The 27,427-nt window shown below is 41.2% G+C and overlaps 2 protein-coding genes across 4 annotated transcripts in view; one reads left to right on the top strand and one right to left on the bottom strand.

The window, feature by feature from the left end:
• The window catches only part of ADAM22 (ADAM metallopeptidase domain 22), a 661,757-nt gene that overhangs the window by 307,578 nt on the left and 326,752 nt on the right, over window positions 1-27,427 (top strand). The window lies entirely within an intron of this gene.
• Window positions 8,718-25,390, bottom strand: LOC115468176 (claudin-12-like). Of its 2 annotated transcripts, none has more exons than XM_030199716.1 (2): window positions 25,308-25,390; window positions 8,718-12,175 (listed from the first exon to the last, which is right to left on the bottom strand). In XM_030199716.1, exons 1-2 carry the CDS (start codon window positions 25,331-25,333, stop codon window positions 11,404-11,406), a joined length of 798 nt encoding a protein of 265 aa, XP_030055576.1. In that variant the 5' UTR covers window positions 25,334-25,390; the 3' UTR covers window positions 8,718-11,403. The 2 variants fall into 2 exon arrangements, with proteins under 2 accessions (XP_030055576.1, XP_030055584.1); XM_030199724.1 differs by lacking the exon at window positions 25,308-25,390 and adding an exon at window positions 14,657-14,723.

Here is a 27,427-nt window from a genome sequence, read left to right as displayed (position 1 = left end):
ACATAAGTATTGCCATACTGGGACAGACTGAAGGTCCATCAAGCCCAGCATCCTGTTTCCAACAGTGGCCAATCCAGGTCACAAGTACCTGGCAAGATCTCAAAACAATACAATACATTTTATGCTGCTTATTCTAGAAATAAGCAGTGGATTTTCCCCAAGTCCATTTTAATAAATGGTCTATGGACTTTTCCTTTAGGAAGCCATCCAAACCTTTTTTAAACCCCACTAAGCTAACTGCTTTTACTACATTCTCTGGCAACGAATTCCAGAGTTTAAATACACGTTGAGTGAAGAAATTTTTTTTCTCCGATTCGTTTTACATTTACTACTAGTCCACATATATTAGACACAGAGTCCAAGTAATTTATCAATTTGTCAGGATCTTCAAAAGTTCTTGTAGTATTAAAAAGCGTGATCTGGAGACGAGCTAGATATATAAGACTGAACTGCACACCCATACTTTTATATAATCACGGAGAGCTAAGGATGTTTTCCTCCTTTGAGCCATTGTCTTACTAAGATCAGTAAATGTAATCACTTTTGTCCTCTCAAACTGCAGAGGCCCTTTAGTCCTCGCTTTCTGCAAGATCTTCATGACATGCGGATAGTGCAGGACCTTAATCACAAAATGGCTGGAATAATGAGTTGCCGCAATACTAGATGAATGGGCTTGATGTGCACGGCCTCTTAAAGTTTAAGTTCGATAACTGTGGTAGTAGTTTCTCTAAAAACTTTATCGGCTCTGGTTCCTCCATACCTTCTTTAATCCCAACATCCTCAGATTATTCCTCCAAGCTTGATTGCTCTGGTCTTCTATGTCCCTTTGCAAAGTGTCATCGACATTCAACTTCCATTGAACCTGAATCAAAGCATTTGCATTAGCAGCATAGCACTGGTTAGTACAGCAGTTTCCTCTTGAGCTTTGTTCAACTGCGCCTGCATATTTCCCGCTATTGCACAAGATTTCCTTTAGATTCATCTCCTCCATAATATTTTGAAGCATGATTCCTTGACTGTCTTGTGATGCATCAAACTGGTTCAGTATATTTGAAAGACTGTCAGTAGTTCACTTATCAGCGTTCAATATGTGTACAATGTTTTTTTTTTTAATTGTTAATTTGATTATAAACATAATAGGCTGAGGAAGGGGATATAAGAAACAAATTTGTAGCAGACTTTTGTTATTTTATTTAAAAAAATACATAGTGGTTTATATATATTAAAAATAATCACCTCATTAACTTAATCTATAAATGCAATATTCTTAATGCGGATGTATATCTCACTATATAGAGCAGGGGTAGACAACATTGGTCCTCGAGGGCTGCAGCCCAGTTGATTTTTCAGGATATGCCTGAGATCTGTTTGCACACAGTGGAGGCAGTGCATGCAAATCACTCATGCATATTCATTGGGGAAATCCTGAAACCCTGACTGGGTTGTGGCCCTCGAGATCCAAGGTTGCCCATCCCTGATATAGCCAATTAGTTTAGTAGAAGGACAATTTTATAGGCAGGGGTGATGTCAATAGCAAAAGAATATATTCCTGTGTCTATATGGGAAAACATAACTGCAAAGGAACCATCAGCAGTGACTCATTTCACATGAGCTGTACATTCATGGCTCACTTCTGCTTGTACTTTATATTTTTTGAAAATTTTCAGAACTCACAAGCAGTAAAACATGTCAGTAAAGAAACTGAAGTACACTAAGGGGCTAATTTTCAAAGCAGTTAGACTTGTAAAGTTGTAAGTCTAAGTGCTTTGAAAATATGCCTCCACATGTACAGAAGAAAATTATTATAACACATTATAACTTCCAATCTTCACTAGTTCTCAATTTAGAGAGATCCATTTAACAGTTTACATGGCAAATTAAATGAAGAAAGGTATTATATTCATAGTCAGCAGAGCAAACAATAGCCTAAATATGGTTTACTAGTAACCTAACCTAAAGGTGAGCTAACTGCAACAAATTCAGCAGGGGCAGTAACTACTTGCAATGCAAGACATTTTAAGGACACAAAAGCAGACAAGTGTTGAGGTTCATAAAAGATATATCGCGCTCCCTAGAATTTAACTAGACATTTACACGGGTAACAAAGAAAGAAATTGTGCACCTAGCTTCAGAACTGCAGGTTTAAGCAACAGAAATTGGCTCCTCCTCTTCTGAATCTCTTTAGAGACATCCGGAAAAAGTTCATAAAGGTGGCATTATTAGCATGAAAGAACAGTTTAAGAAGCCAGTGCTAATTAGGATCAAACACGCAAGTAACCAACAAGGTAGATACCACAGGGTCTGAGTCAGATCTTTGCAAAAAAATCTGTCAAGTCCAAACTATCAGCATCAAGAGAGGGAACAGTTTCAACCCCTGCTCGCTTCTTCGCCTGTGGGAGATAGTATACTCTAGTAACTGGCGGAACCAATTCAGCAGTCACCTTCAGAACATTAATAACAAACTCATTATACATATCCAGTGCAAATATAGTTGGCACACAAGGGAAACTAATAAATCTCAGATTTTTCTTCCTGTTGGCATTATCTAATGCTTCTAAGCTCCGGTGTAAAAGAGTAATATCTTTAACCACTGCTACTTCTTTCTGGTGACAAGATTGAACTTTTTTTTTTCTATCTGAGATTCTCCTCTTTAAATCTCCTATATCTGCTTGCATGGAGCCATGATGTTGAGAAACTCTCGCTATTTTTTGCAACAAAGTTCCCATTTGACCTGAGAAAGATTGCTCCAAATATAATATGCCTTCTCACAAAATCTCAAGAGTAAAAAGTTTAGGTCTCGCCAGCATTGAAGCCAAAAGAACAGCTATCCCAGGAGTTGCAGCCAGAGAAACTGAAGGCTTGTGTCCTGGTCCATCCCCAGAGCTCAAGCCACCTCCACTGCTTGCTGAAATCCCCTTGCTGTGTTGACCTCCTGCCTTGCCTCGCCGCTGCAGTGACTCTGGGCTTCACAGGAGCCTCCTCTAGGAAGCCTGAAACACTCAGCTCCGGGGTATGGCTCACTTACAGGGGAAACCTTTGCTCTGGAAATAAAGACACTTCCAGCTCCAAGGGCATCGCTGACCCTCCTTCTACCAGCGCCGCCCCTTGGAAGCCCTCCAAATTTGAAACTGCTATTGCCTCGGTCTGACACAGAAATGAATCCATCGGGCTGGATATGACTGGGGTTGAAAGCACCTCTGCACTCCCCCTTTCACTTCTTACCCATATGATAAGTAAAGAAGAAAATTTTTTTACGAGGCAGTGAGGCCTTACAGAGCCCAAACACTCAAGATCTGCCATCTTGGATCTCATTTTCTTCTTTTTAAACTACTAACTTGGATCAGTTTTGTCTTGCAAAAGCCTCATCTCTCAGTGTAGCATTTAAAATTATATGAAATTCAATGTCAAATTCGAACACATTTATTTCAGACCATCTGCTAACATGGGGCATGTTTCGCAAACTGCTTCAGGGTATAGTCTGAAAGTTGAGTGAGCTAACATTCAGGACCATACCCTGAAGCAGTTTGCAAAACATGCCCCATGTCAGCAGATGGTCTGAAATAAATGTGTTCGAATTTGACATTGAATTTCATATACTTTTAAATACTACACTTAAGTATGAGGCTTTTGCCAGACAATTAAAATTGATCCAAGTTAGTAATTTAAAAAGAATAAAATGAGACTGCAATGATGACAAGCAGACGTGAGCCATACATGTATGGCACACGTGAACAAAGTCACTGCTGATGGTTCCTTTGCAGTTGTTTTCCCATATAGGCACAGGGATTCTTTTGCATCCCTGATAGAGCATATAAGGTACATTGAGGCATATTTTCAAAGCACTTAGATTTACAAAGTTACATGTAGGGGCATTTTCATCTTTTTTTTTAAAAATACCATTTCAAACAAGTTTTTTTTGCTTTGTACTTTTTTTTAATCAATTTTGAAAAACAACCCCCCCACTAGTGAAAAATGTAGTAACTCAAGCCATTGGGATGTAGGAGGGGCATTTTTAGCAGACTGGTCCCCAGGACATCCCAGGAGAGCAATGAGGCACTGCAGTAGACTTCAAATAAATGCTCCCAGGTACAAACCTCATTGTTGCTCCCTTATCTTGTCCACTGAGCCCCCCAAAACCTCCAACTGTACACCACAACAGTAGCCCTTATGGGTGAAAGTGGAACCTATATGTGAGCACATTAGGGTTTGGGTAAGTGTGGGAAGGCTCACATTTTTCACTACAAGTGTAACAGGTAGGGGAGGTATGGCCTTGGGCCCACCTGTCTACAGTGCACTGCACTCACCACTAGACTACTCCAGGGACCTGCATGCTGCTCTGAAAGACTTGAGTATAACATCTGAGGCTGGTAAGTAATGTTTTTAATCAAAGTTTTGGGGGTGAGAGGAGGTCATCTGGTCATTTAGGGCACCTTTTTGTGACTTATTCATTCTAAAAACAGGTCTAGCACAAAACGTCTTAGTTTTAGTCCTGGATGGTTTGGTTTTGTTCCGTTATGGCTGAAAAATGTCCAGTTTTAGGAATGCCCAAATCCCACCCTTAAATCAAATCAGTCTTGTATACCGCTAAAATTCCCTCACTAGGGTTCAGTGCGGTTTACATAGTAAGTGTAACAAAACTGAGACTGTTAAAATGGATACATAAAATCAAAGAATCTTAAAAGTTAGATGAGAGATAAGGAGAGACCAGCATTGTAATAAATGTTATAAAATAGATGTAGGGAATAGGCAGGATTTTAGCCTCTTCCAGAAGCAAAGGTATATAGATTCTGTTCTGATGGAGATAGGTAGCGAGTTCCCTATTGATACACCCTTAACATGCCCCCTTGACCTATGGACTCACTGCAGATGAATAGCATAGAAAAACTGAAAAATAGGTTTAGAAAATACCAATTTGGATGTTTTTGTGAGAAAGCAAATTCCACCATTTGGAACCCAGGTAGGTAAATCCTGCTGTGTAGACAGTTTTGTAGGTGATGTTTTTGCAGTTGGGTAGAAGTAGGAATAGGTAGTTTATGTTTTCTGGGCTGGCATTTCTTGAGGATAGATCAATCATGTTAAGCATGAATTCGGGTGCCATTCCAAATAGTATCTTGCAAATTAGAGTGCTCACTTTGAAAAATATTCTGCCTTGATTGGTAGCCAATGTAGTGTTTCAATCAGTGGGGATTGCTCTTGCATATTTTAGTTTCTTGAAATTAGTCTTGCTGTCGTGTTTTGGACTGTTTGCAGCAATTTTAGTGTTTTCCTTGCACCCTATGTATGTTGCATTACAGTAGTCTAGTTGTGATAGTATCATTGATTGGACCAGTATTCAGAAAGATTATCTAGGGAAATAGTCTCTTATTCTTCTCAGTTTCCATAGTCTCTGAAGCATATTGATGTTACTTCTATTTGATTGTCTAGTGTTAGATGTTTGTCAAGAATGATTCCTAATATTTTAAGCTGTATTTCGATGTGGTATGTTTGTTGGTTGATTGTGAATTTTTGGTAGGATGTAGGGTTGTATGTGCTGGATAGTACAAGGAATTTGGTTTTGTCTCTGTTCAGTTTGAAAGTTTTTGCCCATTCTTCCATGATATCCAATCCTTTTTTTATTTTGTCCTGTAAGTTTGTGATATTGTTTTGACAAAGTTGAAAGATGGTGACATTATCTGCATATATATTGAAACCCATTAATTCCAGTTTTTTTTTCCAAGTGGTGCCATCATTACATTGAACAGTATTGGTGAGCCCTGTGGTACCCCACACACAGAGATCCATAAGGCTGATGTTTGGTTGGACATTTTACAATCTAGGATCTGGTCTTTAGGAAGCCATTGAACCACAATGCCACTGATTCCCTTGTTCTCGAGCAGTGTCATTAGTGTGGTGTAGTCCACTGGGTTGAACACACTTTACATGTTGAATTGTAGTAGTAATATGTTTTGTCCTTGGCATATTATACTGCTGAATTTTGTTATCAGGGTGGTTATGACCATTTCAGTGCTGTGTTGTGGTCTGAAACCTGATTGGGATTTATGAAGAATTGAGAATTTTGTCAAGTATTCCATTAGTTGCTGTGTTACTAGACCTTCCATTGTTTTGGTCAGTAGTGGTATTGAGGCTACTGGTCTAATTTGTGATATCAATGATCTTGCTGGTAGTGTTTTTGGGGATAGGTTTGAGTACTATGTCGCCTTTATCTGTTGGAAATTGATCTCTTTCAAACATGTATGTGATGTGTTTGGTGAGGTACTCAATGAACCAGTCTAGTGGGTTTTTCATCATGTAATTGGGGCATTTGTCAAGTAGGCTGTATGCATACACATATTTTCTCAATAGTGTCTTTACTACGTTTGGGAAGCTTGCCAGGTGCCCTTGGCCTGGATTGGCCGCTGTCGTGGATGGGATGCTGGGCTCGATGGACCCTTGGTCTTTTCCCAGTATGGCATTACTTATGTACTGTGTCTAGTTGGGGTGGTTTCAACATGGTCCATATTCTGTCTTCTGCAGTGCAGTTGTCATATGTTTCGCAGTCCTGTAGGGTAATGTGTGAAGTTTATTTGTGCTTTTGCAAGGTTTGATCTTGTGTTTGTTATTTTGTTTTTGAAGTGTTGTGCAAGCTTGTCTGTAGTTGGTTGTGTTTCAGGTGTTAGCAATATGTTCTGGGTTTTCAGTAGCTTTTCATGAGTTTGACTATATATATATATATATATATATATATATATATACACACATATATATATATATATATATATACACACACACATACTGCTGTAATCATTGCCCTGCATTCTTTGAATATTTTTGGTTAATTTGAAAACATACAAGTGAGGCTGAGGAAAGGCATCTAAGAAAAAAAAAGTGTTTGTATGGTTGTAGCAGAAAGACTGTTTTGTTATTTTATTTTAAAAAAATATGTAGTGGTTTACATTTATGAAAAATAATCACCTCATTAACTTGATCTGTAAAAACAAAGATAAACATTACCATGCTGTACAATAGAACAATGGAATGCAGAATAAAAATCTCTGGAAAATGCTTAGTTAAGATACATACAAAAATTACACAGTTCATGGCCATTACACATTGAGAATACTAAGACATCTATACCATCTCTTCATTTAGTGGAGGAGTGGCCTAGTGGTTAAGGTGGTGGACTTTGGTCCTGGGGAACTGAGGAACTGAGTTCGATTCCCGGCACAGGCAGCTCCTTGTGACTCTGGGCAAGTCACTTAACCCTCCATTGCCTGCCGCATTGAGCCTGCCATGAGTGGGAAAAAGTGCGGGGTACAAATGTAACAAAAAAAAAAAAAAATTTAACCCAGGCTCTGTAACCATAATATAAAAACCTTACTGCAGCAGGGGTATCGATTAGGAGTGTACAGCAACAAAATTTTCATTTTGTGTTGTTTCCAGGAATGTTCATTTTTTCCCCCCATTCTATTGTCAGAGGACAAATGTCGTTAAAACACACACTCTTTTGAAGGAGAGCACACTATTGACGGCATACATAAAAAAAACTTTTTTCTGTTTTCATTTGCCAGTGACATGAAATACGTCGCTGACATTTCCTGTGTCATTTCAAATTAATGCATATCTCATGTATCTATGTGGAAACAGCTAAGCACCAAAGGGAAAACAAAATTTACCCCCCCCCCCCCCCCCAAGCAGTTCAACCATATGCTTACACATATAAATAACATAAAAAGACCACAACCTCATCTTTTAATAAATAAACTACAGGAAATAGGAAAACAAACATCTTGTGCACAAAGTTCAATGTGGCTTATGTCCACCCTGCCCAAGGAATGAATGGGACATACAAACTCTAAGCAGCTGTTTGTTAGCCATTGTATCTTATGGCAACTTCCCTACTACTGTTGAGTTAAGATCATCTGTTTTGTGTGGAGGAAGAAAAGAGATATCAGCATTTCCACCCTATGGTGGGGGAGCAGAGGACAACACTTTTTCTACTGCGACAAAACTGGTGTTCCTGCTGGCATAAAGCCTATATCCACTTAGACCATATTACAATCTGTTTTTGGTCTAAAAATGGCAAGGATATGGGATGACGTGTGGGGGAGGGGGGATTGAAGGACTTATACATTGTGGGGGAGGGGAGGTTACCGGCATTTACACAAAACATTTTTTTTCATATCACAAAGTGGAGGTACCTGTGCAGACAAGTTGAAAGAGTATACTTTGATCTTCCTTGCCTTGTTGTACAATAAATGTATTGATGGTGATCTGTTGATAAAAACCTCATTTAAATAAAAAAATTAAAATAGCCAAGAAGGTGGTGGAAATGAAAATGGTAACGGAATTCAAACATGCGTGGGATAAGCATAAAGGAATCTTGGGCAGAAGGAATGGATCCTCAGGAGCTTAGTCAAGATTGGGAGGCGGGGCTGGTGGTTGGGAGGCAGGGATAGTGCTGGGCAGACTTATACGGTCTGTACCAGAGCCGGTGGTGGGAAGCGGGACTGGTGGTTGGGAGGCAGGGATAGTGCTGGGCAGACTTATATGGTCTGTGCCAGAGCCGGTGGTTGGAAGGCGGGGATAGTGCTGGGCAGACTTATATGGTCTGTGCCAGAGCCGGTGGTGGGAGGCGGAGATGGTGCTGGCCAGACTTATACGGTCTGTGCCCTGAAGAGCACAGGTACAAATCAAAGTAGGGTATACACAAAAAGTAGAACATATGAGTTATCTTGTTGGACAGACTGGATGGACCGTGCAGGTCTTTTTCTGCCATCATCTACTATGTTACTATGTAACAGCACCTGCCCTGGCTTTATTGGATAAAAGTCATCTTGAACTTGAAGCACAAGAGTTTCCTCTTCACAGATAACTAACCACGGACAAGCTTTAAGCATGCAGTCAGTAATTAAAAGAAGAGCATAATTCCATAAGCACTGAGGTAAAGTTCAATGTGTGCAATGGAACTGTCCCCAAAACCTTCAAAATTACAAGAAAAGCAGAAGTAAGAGTAAAAGCAAAGCTATATGGCAACATTTCAGTTGTCTTCGAAATCAGAAAAACAAATGTATACCCATGCACTTAATCCCCTTGTAAGGACGGGGAGTCAGAAATAGTATCATTAAAAACCTGCTAACACAAATTCATACCCTAATGGCAAATTCTTAATGCTACTTTTGAAAATACATACAGCAGCTCCTGATAACCTTAAAATAATTGCTATACATTAGTTCTTCAATGTTTCTCTCAAATATATTTAAAGTAAACTAGAGGTGTAAACAAGGATTCCTGCTAGTATATTTACATTCCCTCACTGTGGTATTCAGTCATATTTCATGTGCATTTCTTAGATAAGGAATAGGCATAACAACATTTATGGTCCAGCTAGATCAAAATCCCTGTCTGGCTTTAGACATAGTAACCTAGTAGATGACAGCAGAAAAAGACCTGCACGGTCCATCTAGTCTGCCCAACACATTAAAGACTATATTCTTTAAATGTCACCTAAAAAAATCAGTGCCAAAAAAATGGAACTTGGCGCTATTCTATAAATGGCCCTTAAAGTTAGGTTCTGTTCATAGAATAGCGCTTAGCACTACGAACCGTAACTACATTTAGGCACGATCATTTACACCAACGAAACTTTGGTGTAAATCCCCGTGCCTAAATTAGGCGCGGATCCCCTTTATTCTGTAACAATGTGCATAAATTAAAGGAACACCCCCGATCTGCCCATGACACTCCCAAGTTTACAAGTGAATGCCACACCTAAACTTACACATGTAAATTTGATTTCCAATTAGCACCAATAATTGCTTGTTAAAAATCTCAATTATTGGCGCTAATTGGCTCGTTATTTAGTTAAATTGTGCGTATGCCCAAATTTGCTAATTTTTAGCGATTTTTACAGAATTTGGGGGTAAGGGATCTCCTTGAAGGCTCGGGTTGAACATGAAGCTCCTGCTGCTGCTGGTAGCATCCATTTTGTGCCAGCCGTTGCCATGAAGTTGGCGATTAGCTCAAATCCTACTTCTGAGCAGGAACAAGCTCAGATTACTAGAGCAGTGCAAAATGAATACCAGCAGCAGCTTCACATTCAGTGCAAGATTGTTACCTAGTTCAAAATGCTTATCCAAATGGACAAGTAAAACTATACTATACATATTTTAACATCAATTTGTTTTGAGGCATAACATTACATCAAGTTCATAAATATGGCATATGTATTTTAAATATGAACAGCCTGAACCCAGAAGTGTGTTCCTACTAGAAGAATGAACATGAGGCTGAAATTCATCATGGCTCCTGCCAGAGCTTCGGGTCAAGTACCACACTGAGGCTTTGTGGTATCTTGTCTTACATGTAAGTTGCTTAGATGGCTGAAAACAGAAACAAACTGCAAGGGGGTACTGCCACTGCTATCCCTAAAAGATTAATTTCACAGTTCTGAAAGTATATGCTGAGAAATATTTAAGGACATTCTTCTTTTACTAGTGATCTTATATGTCTCTGCATTTATATGGTGGTTTTAATCTAATAAAAGACACCACTTTGTTGTATAGGCAAAGCACTTGAAAAATGTGCATATTCACCTCCTGGGCCACGTGTGCAGGCAGAGGCAACAGATAAAAATGATCTACTGCTCAAATGCAGCTTGGTAAATTCAGGCACGAGAAATTACTGACCCAAAATCACCAAACTAGTCGGTGCGAGACTCAAGTGTTCTTCTCTCTTTCATTGCACTCTTCTAATTATTAGATTATTTCACCCCCAAAATGATGTTGCATTACAACAGGATACTTTAATCATAACCATGCATGTAACCCCTCAACAGCAACTTAACTTCATGTGCAAGGCAGTAGAGCAAGAAAAATACTAACACACCTTATAATCCTTATTGCAGGATGTGTCAAAAGGACAAGAGATGTCAACTAGTTCCATCTGAATGTACTGTTAAATTTTGACAGCTTGTTACAGATAAGTGCAGATTTTCTCTGGGACATCAACAGATATGCTTTTCCCTCATGTTGTTTCTATGGAGGAAATTCTTCAGACGTAGGTTCCTAAGACTTAAAAGGCTCTTTTGAAAAAGTAAAACTTTTAGCTCAGTCAAAACAAACGAGGAAAGCAGGTCACCCATCCGTTAATGTTCAGATAGTTTGTCCTTTCAAAAAGCACATGCTGGTGACAGACCTATTTCCTATCTCTAATGAACAATTATTCTCTGCTTATTAATTATTCTTAATGTCAACATCTCTAGCATCCTAAAGTAAGAAAATCATCATAAAGGACATTTTGGCAAATGTATATATCTTTTTTTTTCTATTTCTGTAAGCAAAAATGAGTTGGATTAATGTTTAAATAGTGCTTCAAAGTTTGAACTGAGCTTGAAAAGTTTCTTTTTACATAAATCCCTTTTTATCTTTAAGCAGTGTGAGTAACAACAGGAATATCAATTTCAATGGCAGACATGCGGGATCGTGCTGAATAGGAGGGTGTGATATAGCTGTGCATACTGGGAGCCTGGGAATACAGAGGCTGCCAGAAGGGGGAAGGCAATGCCTTGCATGCACAGTACCAGAGGAACAACAGAAGGGAAGTGAAGTACATGCCCCCTGAACTGCCAATAGCAACAAACACAGCAGTGTCGTAGGCAAAAACAGGTCCATATTTCCTGTTCAAGAACTCATTATAAAATATGACCCAGACAGTTGGAATAACGCTGATGGTACCAGCCAGTACAAACAACAAACCAGCCACAAGATGGCACCCAGCACTGTTTATGAGACACTTCACGAGTTTCAGGTTCGGCATATTTGAGCCAAAGGTTGTGTTACATATTCCGATCAAGCAAAGTATCAGTGCTGAGGCAGCAGTCAGCATGCTAATGGGTAGTGCCAACTGGAGGACCCTTAGGTCCAGCTGGTCAACTGTGGCATACCAATCTTTATCATACATCACGCACTCACTATGCCCATGATAGCGGGCACATTTCACCCACAGGCCAGTGTACACAGTCACGTTCTTCTCGCTCCGGTTGAATGTGTAGAGCTTCATTTGCCTCCACTGAGGCAGAAGGGTAGCAGCAAAGAGTCCTGAAATTGAAGCGGTGCCACAGACGAAAGCCAGCAGTGTGGCAGCATGTACTTCTTGGCACCCCATGGTGATCTTGATGAAAGCACCACCCTGCCGAGAACTGAAACAACAAACACAAGTTAACAGCTTGTGGAAGATTTATGACCTTCTAGAAAAAAAAAAGACCCAATGTAACGACTGGCTGCAGAGGTCCTTATTCTGAAATGAGCCTATCCCAGAAAGCAAAAAGATATTAAGCTTGTCAAAAACTAAACTGGATTATGCAGTATAGATAAAACACATGCTTATTAGGCTAACACATGATTTAAGATGCAAACTTTTAAGAATCATCAGATAAAGCAGGAGGAAAAGACTTTTGCCCTTAAAGCTTCCATCTTGATAAAGATATCATCATCTCTACCAAATTACTTTATCCAGCAAATTTTATTTGAAAACTTGTCTGAAACCTTTGATTCAGCTAACATTGGCAGCATTAGGAACAGAATAGCCAACATGTGCCCATATGAAGGTGTCTCAATGAAAGTAACCCAATCCCTCTGCTGACTGCTTTCATATGGGAGAAAAGGCTGCAACAGCTTAATCATTCTTTCTTGTTAATATCAGCCTGTATAATTTGGGATTCTGGCTTTCTTTACAAATAATGCTCCAGTGGCTTACAGTAGTGTTAATTCACGTGCAATAAGTTCCTTCCCAAAAGAGATTACAGGCATGGCCAAGTAGTTTGAACTATACAGCAATTGCTGATAAGTTCAAATGGCAACCTAAAATTGTGCTAGCAAAATACAAGATTCTCTTTCTACTGCTATGCCAGAGACACATGAAAAAAAAAAAACCCCAACACTTATTTTGCATTCCTGTAGCCGAATGTATATACCAATTAATAGAAATTTTAATTATGTAAAAAGTGTGCTTGATATGCTTCAGTAGAATGAAAATGAAAAACCCTTCAGAAAGGATTCTGAGGATTTTTTTTTCATTGTCAATGCTGTGAGAACTCAGAACTGTACAGACAAAAATAAAGCTGTTCAGGACATCAAGTGCTTAGAGCAGGTTTACATCACCATTCTCACAAGACAGGAGAGAAAAAGAACTGTAGAAAACCACACCTTTTTATGGTTGATGGCACCATTAATAGGCATAATTAATTCAGTTTTTAAAATTAACTAAGAAGCCCGACAGATATCAGTGCTTTACCATAAGTTCTACCTAGTCCATTTGCATGAAGAAAGATGCAGTAATATAACTCACTAAGATTTGTAGAAATAATCTTCAAACTTGCTAGGTGTCAGTTAAATTACTTCCAGTCTCCGCAGCTGCTGTACCTCTCTTACGCCTTTAAATAGCAGGGAATGAAGAACTCAGCACCCTCTTAGTTCCTGCAGGCTCTTTATTTACAAGGGTTTGGTTCAGACAAATACTCCATACAAAGAGGAAGGGGAAGGGACCCATAGTGCAATAGAAGCTACTTGTTCTGGGTTGTACAGTTCTCCACCTGCCATTTATCAACAATTACCAGAATCCTGAAGTGTGTGAGCAACGATAGCACTATTGCCTAGGCTGACTCAAGGCAGTGGAAGAGCTACTGGGGTAAAGAAAGCCCCCTACACTAAAGACACTGAAACAGAACACGGTTCTCTATTTCACATAGCAGTTCTTTGCCTTCCCAAATTCCCGTGTTTGAGAATTGTGTGGAGCCTGACTACTTGCAAATGAGCAGTATCCCTCCAGCCTACCCTTTGGAACTATAGAACTGATGAATGCCAGATCAGCTGCTAAGAAATCCTCAATGATCCATGGTGTCATCCACGAATAGCTTCTTGACATCATAGGGAAAAGTGAAAGCTAGATGAAAACAGGGTTTACCACTGGCTGAACTATGTCCAACAGGTTGCAACATCCAACATCAACCAAGTCCAGGAAGACAGGGTTAGCAGTCGTGATTCAGGATACAGTCTATGCAGAATCGCTATTCCCCAGCTAAATGAATCAATCTCTTTTAAAACAGCTAGGAGAAACCAATCTGGCTGTTCATGGTATACTAAGCACCTTGTAACAACACATCATCTGTGGAAGTACTCCTTGATCTAATCACACAAGTGACCCTGAATTACCCTATGATGATGACCATGGGAGATTTCAATCTATACATCAAAACCCCAGATACCACCACAGCCATCTTCCTGGACATGATGACAGCACTAGGATTGACACAGGTGATCAATTCTTCAGCCTATGAAAAGGGTCACATACTAGACTTGATATTTTACAAAGGGGGTTGATATCCCAGAATACCGGGATAGCAGTATTGAGATAACACCTCTATCATAGATAGACCATTTTCTAATTGAGTTTTCCCTAAGCGACCACCTGAAACAAATGGTACCTCCCACAGTTTCGAAGATCAGAGACAAGAAAAAGCTGACTGCTGAGAATTTCCTAGAGGCCTTGGACTATCCACATGTGGATGAAAAGGCAACTACAGTGTCAGTACAGGTTGATATTTGGAATACACACTTAGCTAAGACCTTAGAAAAAACAACACCACTAAAAAAGGTCTTATGCCCTACTCACAAATGCTCACCTTGGTTTTCTTCAGAACTTCGGACCCTTAAGCGTGAAGGACAGAAACGAAAGGTGTAAATCTCACCTGGATGAGAACAGGCGTAGGAAACACATGATAAAGTATTACTAACCCTTAACAGCAACAAGAAACAATATTTCTCTCGATGTATTGAACAGGCTGCCAATTCAACCAAGCACCTGTTCAGCATAGTAAACAGCCTACTGCAACCCCCCCCCCCCCCCCCAACAAAACCAGCCTGCCCAGTTAAAACTGAACTGCAGTGATTTTGCCAACAAAATTAAAAGTCTCCACCAAGATTTACAGGCAGTCTCACCTAGTCTCCAATCAGCTAACCAGGAGTGCACAAACTTGTCCTCTGCTGACACAAACATATGGGATTCTTTTAACCCAATAACAGAGGACAGACTTGACAAAGACCTAAGAGACCTTCAACCAACTACCTGCTCCCTCAACCCCCGCCCATCAAAGATAGTGTAGCAGGCAAGTAGGAGCCTCATAGAACATGCCACAAAAATCGTGAATTCCTTTCTCTCTAATGTGCAACTACCAACAGCATTAAAAAGGGCAGTGGTGCGTCCTTTACTAAAGAAGAACAACCTTGACCAGGACAAACTTGAAAGTTACTTGCCAGTATCTAATATCTCAATTCTAGGAAAACTTGTAGAACAAACTGTCTGTGTTCAACTCAGTAATTGGCTAGAAGTGAGAAACTGGCTAGATCCATGTTAGTCTAGAGTCATACCTGGTTATTGAACAGAAACAGTCCTCGTATCCCTACTAGATGATCTTCACAGAAACCAAGACAGGGGATTTGCCTCGGTGTTAGTACTGCCAGATTTCTCAGCAGCTTTGGACACTGTAGATCATGATATCATGCTAGGTATCAATGGAACAGTAGTTGCTTGGTTCAGATCCTATCAGACAGGCAACAAACAGTTCATACTGTTTGACAGCAACCTCGTCACTGCCATGGGCACTGACCTGTGGGGTTACCAGAATGATCAATACTGTCACCTATTCTGTTCACTATCTACTTCAACCCACTACATGAGCCGATTTGGTCGAGGGACACTCAGTTGTACATCTACTCATATGATGTGCAGCTACTCATACCCACTGAACCTGACTTACCCAGACCCCTGAATAAACTGACTACCTATCTAACATCAATTCAAAAATGGGCTAAAAATAACAACAAACTCTGCCTGAACCCAAGTAAAACCGAGCTTCTCTGGCACATACCCGACATCTCTTTTGGGAAATATGAACTCCCCCTCAAATTACAAGTCAGGAACCTTGGAATACAATTAGATTCTACACGTACTCTAATCCCCAAATCCAAGCAACCTTCAAGAGCTGCTTCTATCATTTGCAACAACTACACTGCCTCTCTCATTACACTGAGAAGGCAAATCTTGTCTCCGTTGTACATGCCATGATAACATCAAGACTGAATTACTGTAATGCACTCTACACTGGTCTGACTACAAAGGATCTACACCTGCCCCAATTGATTCAGAATACTGCAGCAAGACTAACAGAAGGTTGTAAGCAACCAGTACAATACAGGACTAACTTTAAAACTCCATGGGGCTCATTTTCGAAAGAGGAAAAAACATCCAAAAAGTGTCAAAGCACCACTTGGTCAGATTTCTTCTCAAAATGTCCAAATCAGTATTTTCAAAACCTATTTTGCAAACGTTTATCTATGCATGTGCACTCTAACAGGTGGATCCAGGCCCTTGCCTCCCCCTACCTTTACACTTCTGGTAGAAACTGTGAGCCCTCCAAAACTCACCAAAAACCAACTGTACCCACATATAAGTGCCCCCTTCACCCTTAAGGGCTATTGTAGTGGTGTACAGTTGGGGGTAGTGGATTTTGGAGGGCTCAGCAGGCAAGATAAGGGAGCAACGGCGAGATATGTACCTGGAACATTTATATGAAGTCCACAGAAGTGCCCTCTAGGGTGCCCCATTGCTCTCCTGGGATGTCTAGGGAACCAGCCTACTAAAAATGCTGGCCCCTCCTACATCCCAATGACTTGATTTTCTACATTTTTCACTTGGGTTTTTTTTTTTTTTTTAAATGGCCTGAGAAAATAAATGCACAGAGCACAAAACCTTGTTACAAATGGTGTTTAAAAAAAACAAACAAACAAAAAAAGACTTTTGCAGTTTTGAAAATGGCATTATTTCCTCTTTGGAATAGTGTAACTTAAATTGTGCGCGTAAATGTGGTCATATTCTGGATTTGTGTGCCCAAATTAGTTAACAAGCCAATAATTGCCACTTAAGAAGCAATTATTGACAATAATTGCCATTAATTAGAATTTACATGCAGAACTGTCTAAGGACTAGGTTTACTAAGTGGTGCTATAGGCGCGTTAGCGTTTTTAATGCGCATAAATGGTTTATGCACGTTAAACACTAATGCGCCCATAGAAATGTATAGGAGCATTAGCGTTTAACGTGCCTTAAATTTACAGGTGCGTTAAAAACGCTAATGCACCTTAGTAAACATACCCCTAAGTGTATTCTGTAACATGATGTGTGTAAATTCTAAGTCGCATAGTTGAAAAGGTGTATTCCAACATGTTAGTGCCAAGAAGTAGAAGGCACTGCGTCTAGTAGAGTTCAGGTGTGCAAGAGCCACAGATGGAATAGTCAACTTCAGGCCACTGGAACAGCGCAGCAAATGGGAAGAGATGTGAGAAGCTAGGTATAGCAGATAGCCTATAGAGACAGATGGTTTTGTCTGCAAGGGTTAGGACCTTGAACTGCACTCTAAATTTGACAGGAAGCTAGTGTGTTGGACAAGAAGTGGGTGGCGTGATGAAATTCCCAAGCGTGACAAAATACAGATAGTGGTGGTTTGTACTTATGAAATGCATTTGATAGGGTATTGGTAATTTCAGCGTAGGCAGCACTATGGTAATCAAGGGGTGAAGAAATCTGTGAGAATGAACAGATTTGTTGAGACAAGAACGACTAAACTGAAAATGACCGAGAGCCCAAAAAGAGCATTTCACAACATGTGATACCTGGGGCTCAAATAAGTGAAGAAGATTGTCAATGATAATTCCAAAGTATTTTAAAGAGATGACCAGAGTGTGGTGAACTGAGTAGATGGGGGGGGGGGGGGGGGCTTATTTCTCTAGAACCTTCAGTCCAATTTGGCCCATTTTCAAACGCAATATATATTTTTACCAGTTTTCCCCCCACATGCCAAGTTTCATGGTATTCCATTAAATGTCACATAAGTACATAGATATTGCCATACTGGGACAGATCAAAGGTCCATCAAGTCCAGCATCCTGTTTCCAACAGTGGCCAATCCAGGTTACAAGCAAGATCCCCAAAAAAGTACAAAACATTTTATACTGCTTATCCCAGAAATAGTGGATTTTCCACAAGTCCAATTTAATAATGGTCTATGGACTTCTCCTTTAGGAAGCCGTCCAAAACTTTTTAAAACTCTGCTAAGCTGACCATGTTTACCACATTCTCTGGCAACGAATTTCAGAGTTTAATTACACGTTGAGTGAAGAAAACTTTTCTCCGATTCATTTTAAATTTACTACTTTGTAGCTTCATCACATGCCCCCTAGTCCTTGTATTTTTGGAAAGCGTAAACAGAGAGTTATTTTGCCCCCAGACACACAGGCAGACTTTGTGTAATTCTTTCCAATGACTGTTGTGGAGGAGTGGCCTACTGGTTAGGGTGATGGACTTTGGTCCTGAGGAACTGAGTTCGATTCCCACTTCAGGTACAGGCAGCTCCTTGTGACTCTGGGCAAGCCACTTAACCCTCCATTGCCCCATGTAAGCCGCATTGAGCCTGCCATGAGTGGGAAAGCGTGGGGTACAAATGTAACAAAAAAAAAAAAAATAACAAGTGAGGCAAACACGTGCAGCATGGTTCATGGAACTCTTTCTAACTTCTCTGCATGTAAGTGTGTGTGTGGGTTTATGATTTTTTGTATGTCTATTAATGTATGTCTGTGTGTACTTTCTACATGTTTGCGAGAGTAGACAAAAGGAGGAGGCAGTTTGAAAGGTGCAGTTTCTTAATCATTATGTTACAGTGAAACAGTATCTGTACGTTAGAGCTCTTGGAATTGCTTCTCCCATAGAAAGGTATTGGGGCATATTTTGGAGGGAGTTCTTTAATTTTCCACCCTCCACCAGATGCAGAAACTTTCTCCATATTACGTCTTTCTTTCTGTGACTAGAGCTGCCTTCTGTGCCTCCACCCTCACTGCCTTCCCAGTGGCTGGATCCTTTCTCCTGCTGGTTACAATGGAGGCAGGCATGACTGCAGACAGAAGTTTTAAACTCAGAAAATGGCCTCTCTCTCATTCTATCTTTGGGACATTAAAATAAAATTCTGCTGACTTCTGAAGAAGAAACTTCCTGAGTCCTCAGCTCATCTCACAGGGCCCCCCCCCCCCCCCCCCAACATGTATATCCACTATGTGGCCTCCTTGTCACTCATAACCTATAATAACCTCCCTCTTGCCAGTCTTAACTGCTCCTTCCACTCGAACACACACTCCGAACAGCAAAACATTCTATCATGCAGCACTTGAAAAATGCATGCTGTTTTATGTTTTCTTTTGATTATACTTCTCATCTATAAAGCTTATTTTCCTTTTGAAGCCGATATGTTTTTTCTTCTTCCCCATTGAGTGATATGTGGGGAGGAGGATTCATTCAGTAGCACTCATTACTTTCGCCATGGCTGCCAGAACCAAGTGCATTCATAGAAACTAAGCTGGAAGTGTCATTCATTGCCATCTGTTGGGGATTGCTGTCATTGACTGAACAGTAAAACATGCAGACTTAAACAGGCATATTTCACTGTGACATTTGTTATTTTCTTTTAGTTTTGTTGTTAAAATTATCTACTTTTGTTTCTGTGTCTTCTAGATAAAAAAAGTAGAGGGGACAACAATTTTCGAAAGGCACTCTAGATCATTTATGGTTTTATCAGAATAAAATACCGCAACTTGCTATCACAAAAAAATTCTGCATGTTAAAAAAAAAAATCATAAAATTGCTGGCAAATGGTATTTGCAATGAACTACTGCAAATGGGGGCTGACTTTGCAGTAAGCTTTTGCATTTAAATTCCACATTAGTAAGCTGCTGCAGTGCAAATCCATGCAAGTCAACTCATTAATGTTAAGTTTTGCAAGAATGCGCGTGCAAATAAGGCTATAATTTGGATTCCAGAGGCACACAAGGTGACATGGCTGATGTCACACAAAAGGTAATGTTTCAGAGGGTAGTCTGGAATATGCTCCAGGATTTTGGTGCACTGCCTCTTTTTATATCACAGTTGTCATGATCCAAAACTTGTCCCATCTCTATTTAATAAATATAGGAAGTGAAAATGTGGATCTGGATTAGGGAATGTTGAAAATTACCTGATAATTTTCTGTTAGTCACAGAAGATGAATCCAGATCCTTGTGGGTTGTGACCATCTACCAGCAGGTGGAGATAGTGCACTGTCTTATAGGACGGAATGCTCCTTGGCCAGTCAGTAATTCTCATAACAAAGAAGGAAACACTACTACTACTTATTTCTATAGCGCTACTGGACATGAAGAGACAGTCCCTGCTCAATAGAGCTTACAATCTGTTATAACATTTCTCCTTCCCCACAGGGAAACGTGATAAAGCAAGAAATGCACACATGTAAAGTGATGACAAGACTCCATCTAAAATGGAAAAACATAGCAATATAGTCCAAGAGAGAGAACGAACCGAAAAGAACCACCAGAAAAATAGGGTGGGCTCTGGATTCATCTGTTGTAACTAAAGGAAAGAAAATTAGCAGGTAAGACATAATTTTTCATTCCTTAGCGTCAGCAGCAGATGAATCCAGATACTTGTTGGATGTAGCAAAGCAGTCTAGTAGGGTGGGAACCTAAAGCTCTCATGGACAGCACCGATATTCCAAAAGAAGCACCCACCCGATCCAAATGGCAGTGGCTGGAGTCAGCCTGCAAGGCAGACCATACCGCTGTCCTCCCCCTTTTTTTCCCAGAAGACCAGTTGGGCTGCGGCCCAGAGAGGTGAGACAGCTAGGGAGAATGTGCTGGAATCCAGCTGAAAGTGGTTTACCTGCTAGTCCATACGTGTACTCACAATGGTCTCCCTGACCTCACAAGCAATCGCGTGGCTCTGGAAGCTGCACCACCGTTCTGTAGGTCCTGAGCAAAGGGTCTGACCTACGGAACCCATGGGTCACCTCCAAATAGTGCAGGAGTACACGGTGAACGTCAAGTAAGTGGGAATAAACAAAGGCAGAAACCACTGCAGGAAGAAAAGACGGAACTGTGCTCACCAGCACCCTTTTAGGAAGAAGCTTTAGGACCTCGACAGGGCAAAGCATGGAGCTCTGAAACCCTGCTTAGGCCAATACCTAGAATTCCGAGTAAAACTAGGCTGCCCTGTACACTAGCACCCGGTAGCTTAAAAACAAGGGTGAGTTGAATCCACCCAAAAAGAACAGGCAGACTTGACCTGAGAGAGGTGCAGAGACTTTTAGTCACCCAGATCTTACACCACATCACTAAGTCCTCACCAAATAACAGCTTGCCTTGAAAAGGGAGCTTAACCAGTCACTGCATGAAGTGGCATCTGTCACCCAGTGGTGCAACCACAGCCTACGCCAAACTGTCTGCCAAAGAAAGCCACTGAGCCGCCGCCCAAAACAAGCCATACAAGACATCCGCCAAATATGCTGGCCCGATCTCCATCCATTCTGTAGGAGGCCAACCGTCGGACTCCTGAAAGGAGACCAAAATCAGTCTGCAGAGAGCTGCCTGCAGAGGGAGAGCACTTCTGAATGTCAGTGGAAGACTGCGCCGATACAATCAGTGGGGGCTGAGTTTGGTTTGGAGTGTCCAGAACAGCTGAGAAGGGACTGCCCCGGGAATAGCAAGTCAGATCGAGAAAGCAGGTTTCTTGGGGGGGGGGGGGGGGGGGGGGGGAGAGAGAACAACAACCCAGTTCTCAGCAGTATAGGTACACTATACCTAAAAGCAGAGTAGAATCTCCCTTAGACCCAGAGAATCAGAGGCTGAGAAGCTGCAGCAGACATATGCAGACCATGCCTAGCCCAGAAGCTGAAGGAATTAAAACTGCAGGATGGTAACACTGCATGGGAACCATAAATGACACCGCTAACACTCCCTGTACCAGCCCCTCTGGGAGGCACCATAGAAGAGGTACTGAGAGGACTCACCTGCAGAAAAATGAGGGGGGGGCGGGTGGGGGACCCATCCCCCTTGTCGCCAGAAAGCATCTGAGCTGTTGTGGAGGGCATAGCCCCTGTGCAGATGCCAAGGAGCTTGCCAGATGTAATGCTAATCTCGTGGCTATACAGGCACTGCAGGAATAGGGTAGTACCCCTGATGCCAGCACTGTGAATCAAGCGAAATGGAGCAGCTGGAGGAAAATGCCCAGGCAGGGCTGCAGGCTCAACCGCTACTGGAAGGTACTTTGAAGAGCCTGAAAGAGCACACACACAACACACAGTGGACCATGAACAAAAAATGCGCCCCCCGCAAGATGGCTGCAGCAGACTGAAGAGAAACAGAGGTCCCGTGCAGAAAAATGGCCCCAGCGCCAGGAGAACCTGCTTGACGTTACCCCAATGCAGTCAAGCGCTACAGTCCGCGAGAACACTGCTGTACAACCTCAGCCCCTGTAGGCAGAAAAAGAAACCAACCACGAAATCAAAGTGAAAGCCCCTGCCACATAAGTACTGAAATGCAGGCACCAGCTGCCTAAAGCAGCACCCAAACTCTCAATAAAATAGCCGCAGCCTCAATAAAAAGGATGGAAAAGTGCCAGTTTGCTCCCAAGTTTTTGTTTTTTTTTAATAGAGCTGTGAGAAAGGAGACTGGACGGAATGGCTGGAGAGGTGGGGAGGGTTGGGGGAGGGATCTGGCACCGCATAGCCAATACACCCCCAGGCTCTACTAAATTAGGAGACCCAGAGGAGCTGATCTCATTGAACCCCAGGACTGGCCAAGGAGCATTCCTTCCTTTATGACAGTGCAGTGCAGCACTCTCTGTCTCCATCTGCTGGTAGATGGTAACAACCCACAAGTATCTGGATTCATCTACTGCTGACGCTAAGGAAAGTGACTTGTCTGCTCTCCTCCAGGCTCACCTCCTCCCTTCCTCTTGCCTGCAGGCCGCTTAAAAGGAAAGGCCTGGAACAGGACATCCCTGCTGCTTTGAAGTATGAAAAGAGGTGGTGGAACTGCATTCCAGGCCATTCCCCCAGAAATTAAACTATTAATAAGTATTTCCCTAAACAACCTACTAACCTTGGTTCCTCTTCTTTCCCCTCAGTAGCTTCAGGTGTTTCTTCTAGATCAGATTTTTCAAACAGAAACTTCATCTATGTTTTAAATTCAGATATGGACTACATTCCATCCTCCTAAGACTTCTCCAACTGCTCAACCACCATTTAAGCTATTTCTTTCCCTAGATCTCTTTCCTGCCTATACATAAAAAAACGAGAGCAGACATCGAGGCCCATTTCTTTTTCCTGCTGTAACCATTGGAGCCGACACTGTGGGTGCTTGAGCACCCCCAATATTGAGAAAATTCCTTGTAAGTGTCCAGGGAGGGGTTATTTCCATTGGGCTTAGCACCCCCAATAATTTTGAAAAGTTGGCTCCTTTGGCTGTAACAGACCTTTTCTTGATTTTATCCTCTCTTCCTTTCCACAAAAGTGTAGCCTATACTGTTCTGAATTATTTTGGCTGCATCTCCACCAATAGGCTTGTCCTTTTACATTTGGTACAATTAACAAAACAAATAATTTTTAAAAATTATATATGGCAACGAACATAGCTGTAAATCTATATGGAACTCAGGTGGAATGTAAAGAGATATGTCATGTCTTCACAATAGGCTTTTACAAATAAAAGTTTTCACCTTTTGTTGGTGCTTTTTACATTTATTTTAATGAATATTTCATAACCTCTCCATTTACTATTTTCTCTTCTCTTCCTTTCCTTCCTTTGGTTTGTCTGTGCAGCCTGGTAGCTCTGAGGGTCCAGGGGCAGGGGACTGCCCTGTGTCAGAGCTCCAGGTTTTCTGGAATAGCACTAGGTGCCAGGCACCAAAGTTAGGGGCCTTTTCATTGAAGCACACTAAGCAGCAAGTTGGCATGCAGTAATTGTTAGCACACAACTGGAGTAAATGTTACCACACTAGCATGACAGCATATGACAATTCACAAGCTACCTGCATACCATGTTGTGGGGCAGGGTTATGAGCATAGACTGTGCACTGTAGTTGCTGCATGCCATACCAGTACATATAGCATGGATCCATTTGCATCTGTAAGTACATATACCACACGGTAATGTATGTTTTTGTGTGGGAACAAGCTGCGAATGCCCCCCCAACAGTTACTGCACAGGCTTTGTACTCGCCACTTGATAAATTTAAAATTTTACTGCAGTATTCATGCAACTAATGTTTTTCCAGCCCTGCTAGTTAAACTTATCTCTTAATAATAGCCAGATCAGAAAACTCAGTTCAAGCAACCGAGGAGGTAGGAATGGCACATTAAGGAACATCTACACTGCAACATTTTTTTAGATACCTGAAAGGGACTGTAAGAAAGCAACATGATTAACTCTGCCCCTCCTGAGGTTCTGTGAAATTTAACAATCCAGAAATTAATCTAGTTAGGTATATACAGCCTAGGATGCTAAACCTTGTTTCTCTACAGCTTATTCTGAATTATGACTAGCCAAGAAACTTATTTTCAAAAAACAAAACTATTCTCTCAAATTTTCCTAACTTCTGCATAAATTGCCTCTTTGCTTAAACTTGATCACAGTCCCAGCATTTCCCATCACGTACAATATACTACACAGAGGGCATTGGGGTAGCACAAAGTACAATTATTCACTTGAGAAGTAGAGTAAGCAAACTGCAAAACTTGCATCATTAGGGATCCCCGATTACGCAAAACATCAGACTATAGCAATAAAATCACAGGCAATATTAGTAAAAACAATAATACTGAAACACCAGTGAAAAATAGTCAATACCCTATAATACACCCACATGAAAATCCCATGAGGTCACACCCAGCCTAATTAACGTATGTGCCACATGAACACGTAAAGGAACAAAAAAAACCTGCTTATTCATGTCACGACATCTGAACAGTGTATGTGTGGTGATTTTCAGAAGCTGATAAAACCACTCTTTGAAGCTCGCCGCATTTACCAGAGAAAGGATGAAACTGATCATTTGATGTATGGTTATATAACTACACGTTTAAGAAGCCTTCATTTTCAAGTCAAAAAATAAAACACTGCAACCACCCCCGTCCCACTGTCGCTCCCAATAATGCTGTTAAAGGTCCATATTTCTCTAATCTTTGTTTAATAATAATAATAATAATAAACAAAAACCGTCAGTACAGGGTACATAAGCAACCTCCATTGCTAAAAATAACAGGTCTTTTTTTTCCCGGGCACTGAATTTCCTAAACACATGCTTTGAAATAATCTGGAAGAGCTAACACTAATACTTGCAAAATAAATTCAACATTTAGAAAAAATATATCTTCCAACATTGATATTAATAGCACCTACCAGTTCCACACACACTGCAAACACATTAACAGCAAACAAGGAGCTATACTCCCACATGCTCCTACTGAGCATGCTTGGAAGGGTAGTACGATGAGCCCTTGGAGGATGCTGGGATTGTAGTCCGTTGCATTGCACTGTGCACAATGCACCAGATCAGAAGACTACAAATTCCAGGATTCTGTGTAGTCTCCTTGGAAGCCTCCCGTCCGAACATCCAAACTATAGCTTTGGTGTGGCAGTGGCGGGCGGCCGAGAGGGAGGGGCAATGTGGGGAGAAGAGATCAAGAGAGCAGATAAGAGGACAGTGGAGAAGTGTTTTTGCTATTCGAAACCTTAGCAACTGCAAAGGAACTCTCTCATCTGGCCATTAATTGCAGGTTGCTTTACATATCTGTAGAAATAGTCTGAAAACAGCTCTTTATGTGGAAGGATAGTTACGTCTATTACAGTTAGTTCGAATTTAACTCACATCTGTTCATTTCACTAGTAGCTCAAGGAGAGGTTACATTCGGGTACAGTAGGTATTCCCTGTCCCAGGATGGCTAAAGTTTAGTACCTGAGGCTGTAGAGGGTTAAGTACTTGCCCAAGATCACAAGCAACAGGAATTGAACCAGGATTCCCTGGTTGTCAACCGAGTGCGCTAACCACTAGGCTATTTCACAACTCCATAGTAATGTAAATAAAAGACAGAATGTACTAAAAAAAATATTTAGGTTAAGTCATGATGATAAAAATAAGCAAAGTCCCTATGATGAATACCGGTGCTTTGAATAAGGATAGGTTAGTATTTGACAAAAACATTTGTTGTTCCTTGCCATCTAATTAATTTCATAAAAAGCTGAATGTTGGCAGCTTTGCATCTGCAGTGGCTGATGTCAGATGTCTTTCACTTGCAGAGTAGCACATTATCGCTTTGGCAGCTTTGTACTTTGCCCAAATGCTCTAAACAGGAATGTCTGTGTTTGCGGCCAAGCCATAGGGCAGGGCTTTATACCAGCTGGAGGCTGGCCAAATTTTGCTTTCAGTTGTGATTATGGAGCCAAAACTGGCCCAAAATCTTTTTTTTTTCTTGGTTTTGGCTGAAAATCACCTTGTGTTTTCGGCGGAACCTGAAAATTTATGCATTGTCTCATTTGTCTGTCTCCCTCCCTCCCTCCCCTCCAAACATGAGTTCCCCATCCTACCAGACCCTCTTGAGTGCCTTCCTCCCCACCCAGAAGCCCCTCTTGGCCTACCTTAGAAACCCTGGTGGTGTAGGGGTATAGTTAGTACAGGAGTGGTCCCCAGATACTACTACCTATTCTGGCTCTACTCTCAAAATGGCTGCCTTAACTGAGGCATTGCTCCTGTCCTGACTACACCAGGGATTGTAAGGTAGTCCTAGGGGGGAGGGGGCTACTCTTTGTATTTTTTTTTTTTTTTTTACTGTGATTGCAAGTAATGCAGTTATTATCTTGCACAATAGTTTATATGGTAAATAGAGTGCTCAAAATGAATGCTTTGATACATTTTAGCAAGAATTTAAGGGGTCCTTTTACAGAAGACAGAACATACCCAGCAGACAGAACTTGGACCGAATTCGAACTACTATCAGAAAACCTCATCTCCGGAACACTTAAAAGATTTGCCAAATCCCACTGCAAATTAGACACATGCCCAAACAACCTCATGAAATCAGCTCCTCAACAATTCATAATAGACCTAACGAACCACGTTAACTTCATGCTACAAAACGGACTTTTCCCAAAAGAAAAAGGAAAAATTTTACTCACCCCAATACCCAAAGATACAAAGAAAAGCGCAAGCGAAATAACCAATTCCAGACCAGTAGCATCCATACCACTAATAACCAAAATAACCGAAGGAATGGTAACTAAACAACTCACAAACTATTTAAACAAACACTCAATACTGCATGATGCCCAATCAGGATTCCGGTCGAACCACAGCACAGAAACAGTATTAATTACCCTTCCATATCATCAAGCTGATCAATCCATAGACTGGTGGGTTGTGTCCATCTACCAGCAGGTGGAGATAGAGAGCAAACTTTTGCCTCCCTATATGTGGTCATGTGCTGCCGGAAACTCCCCAGTATGTTCTCTATCTCAGCAGGTGG

This window comes from Microcaecilia unicolor, chromosome 1, assembly GCF_901765095.1.
Source record: "Microcaecilia unicolor chromosome 1, aMicUni1.1, whole genome shotgun sequence".
Classification (NCBI taxonomy): Eukaryota; Metazoa; Chordata; class Amphibia; order Gymnophiona; family Siphonopidae; genus Microcaecilia; species Microcaecilia unicolor.
Note: the sequence above shows the minus strand (reverse complement) of the source record. Positions and strands in the feature narration are given on the sequence as shown.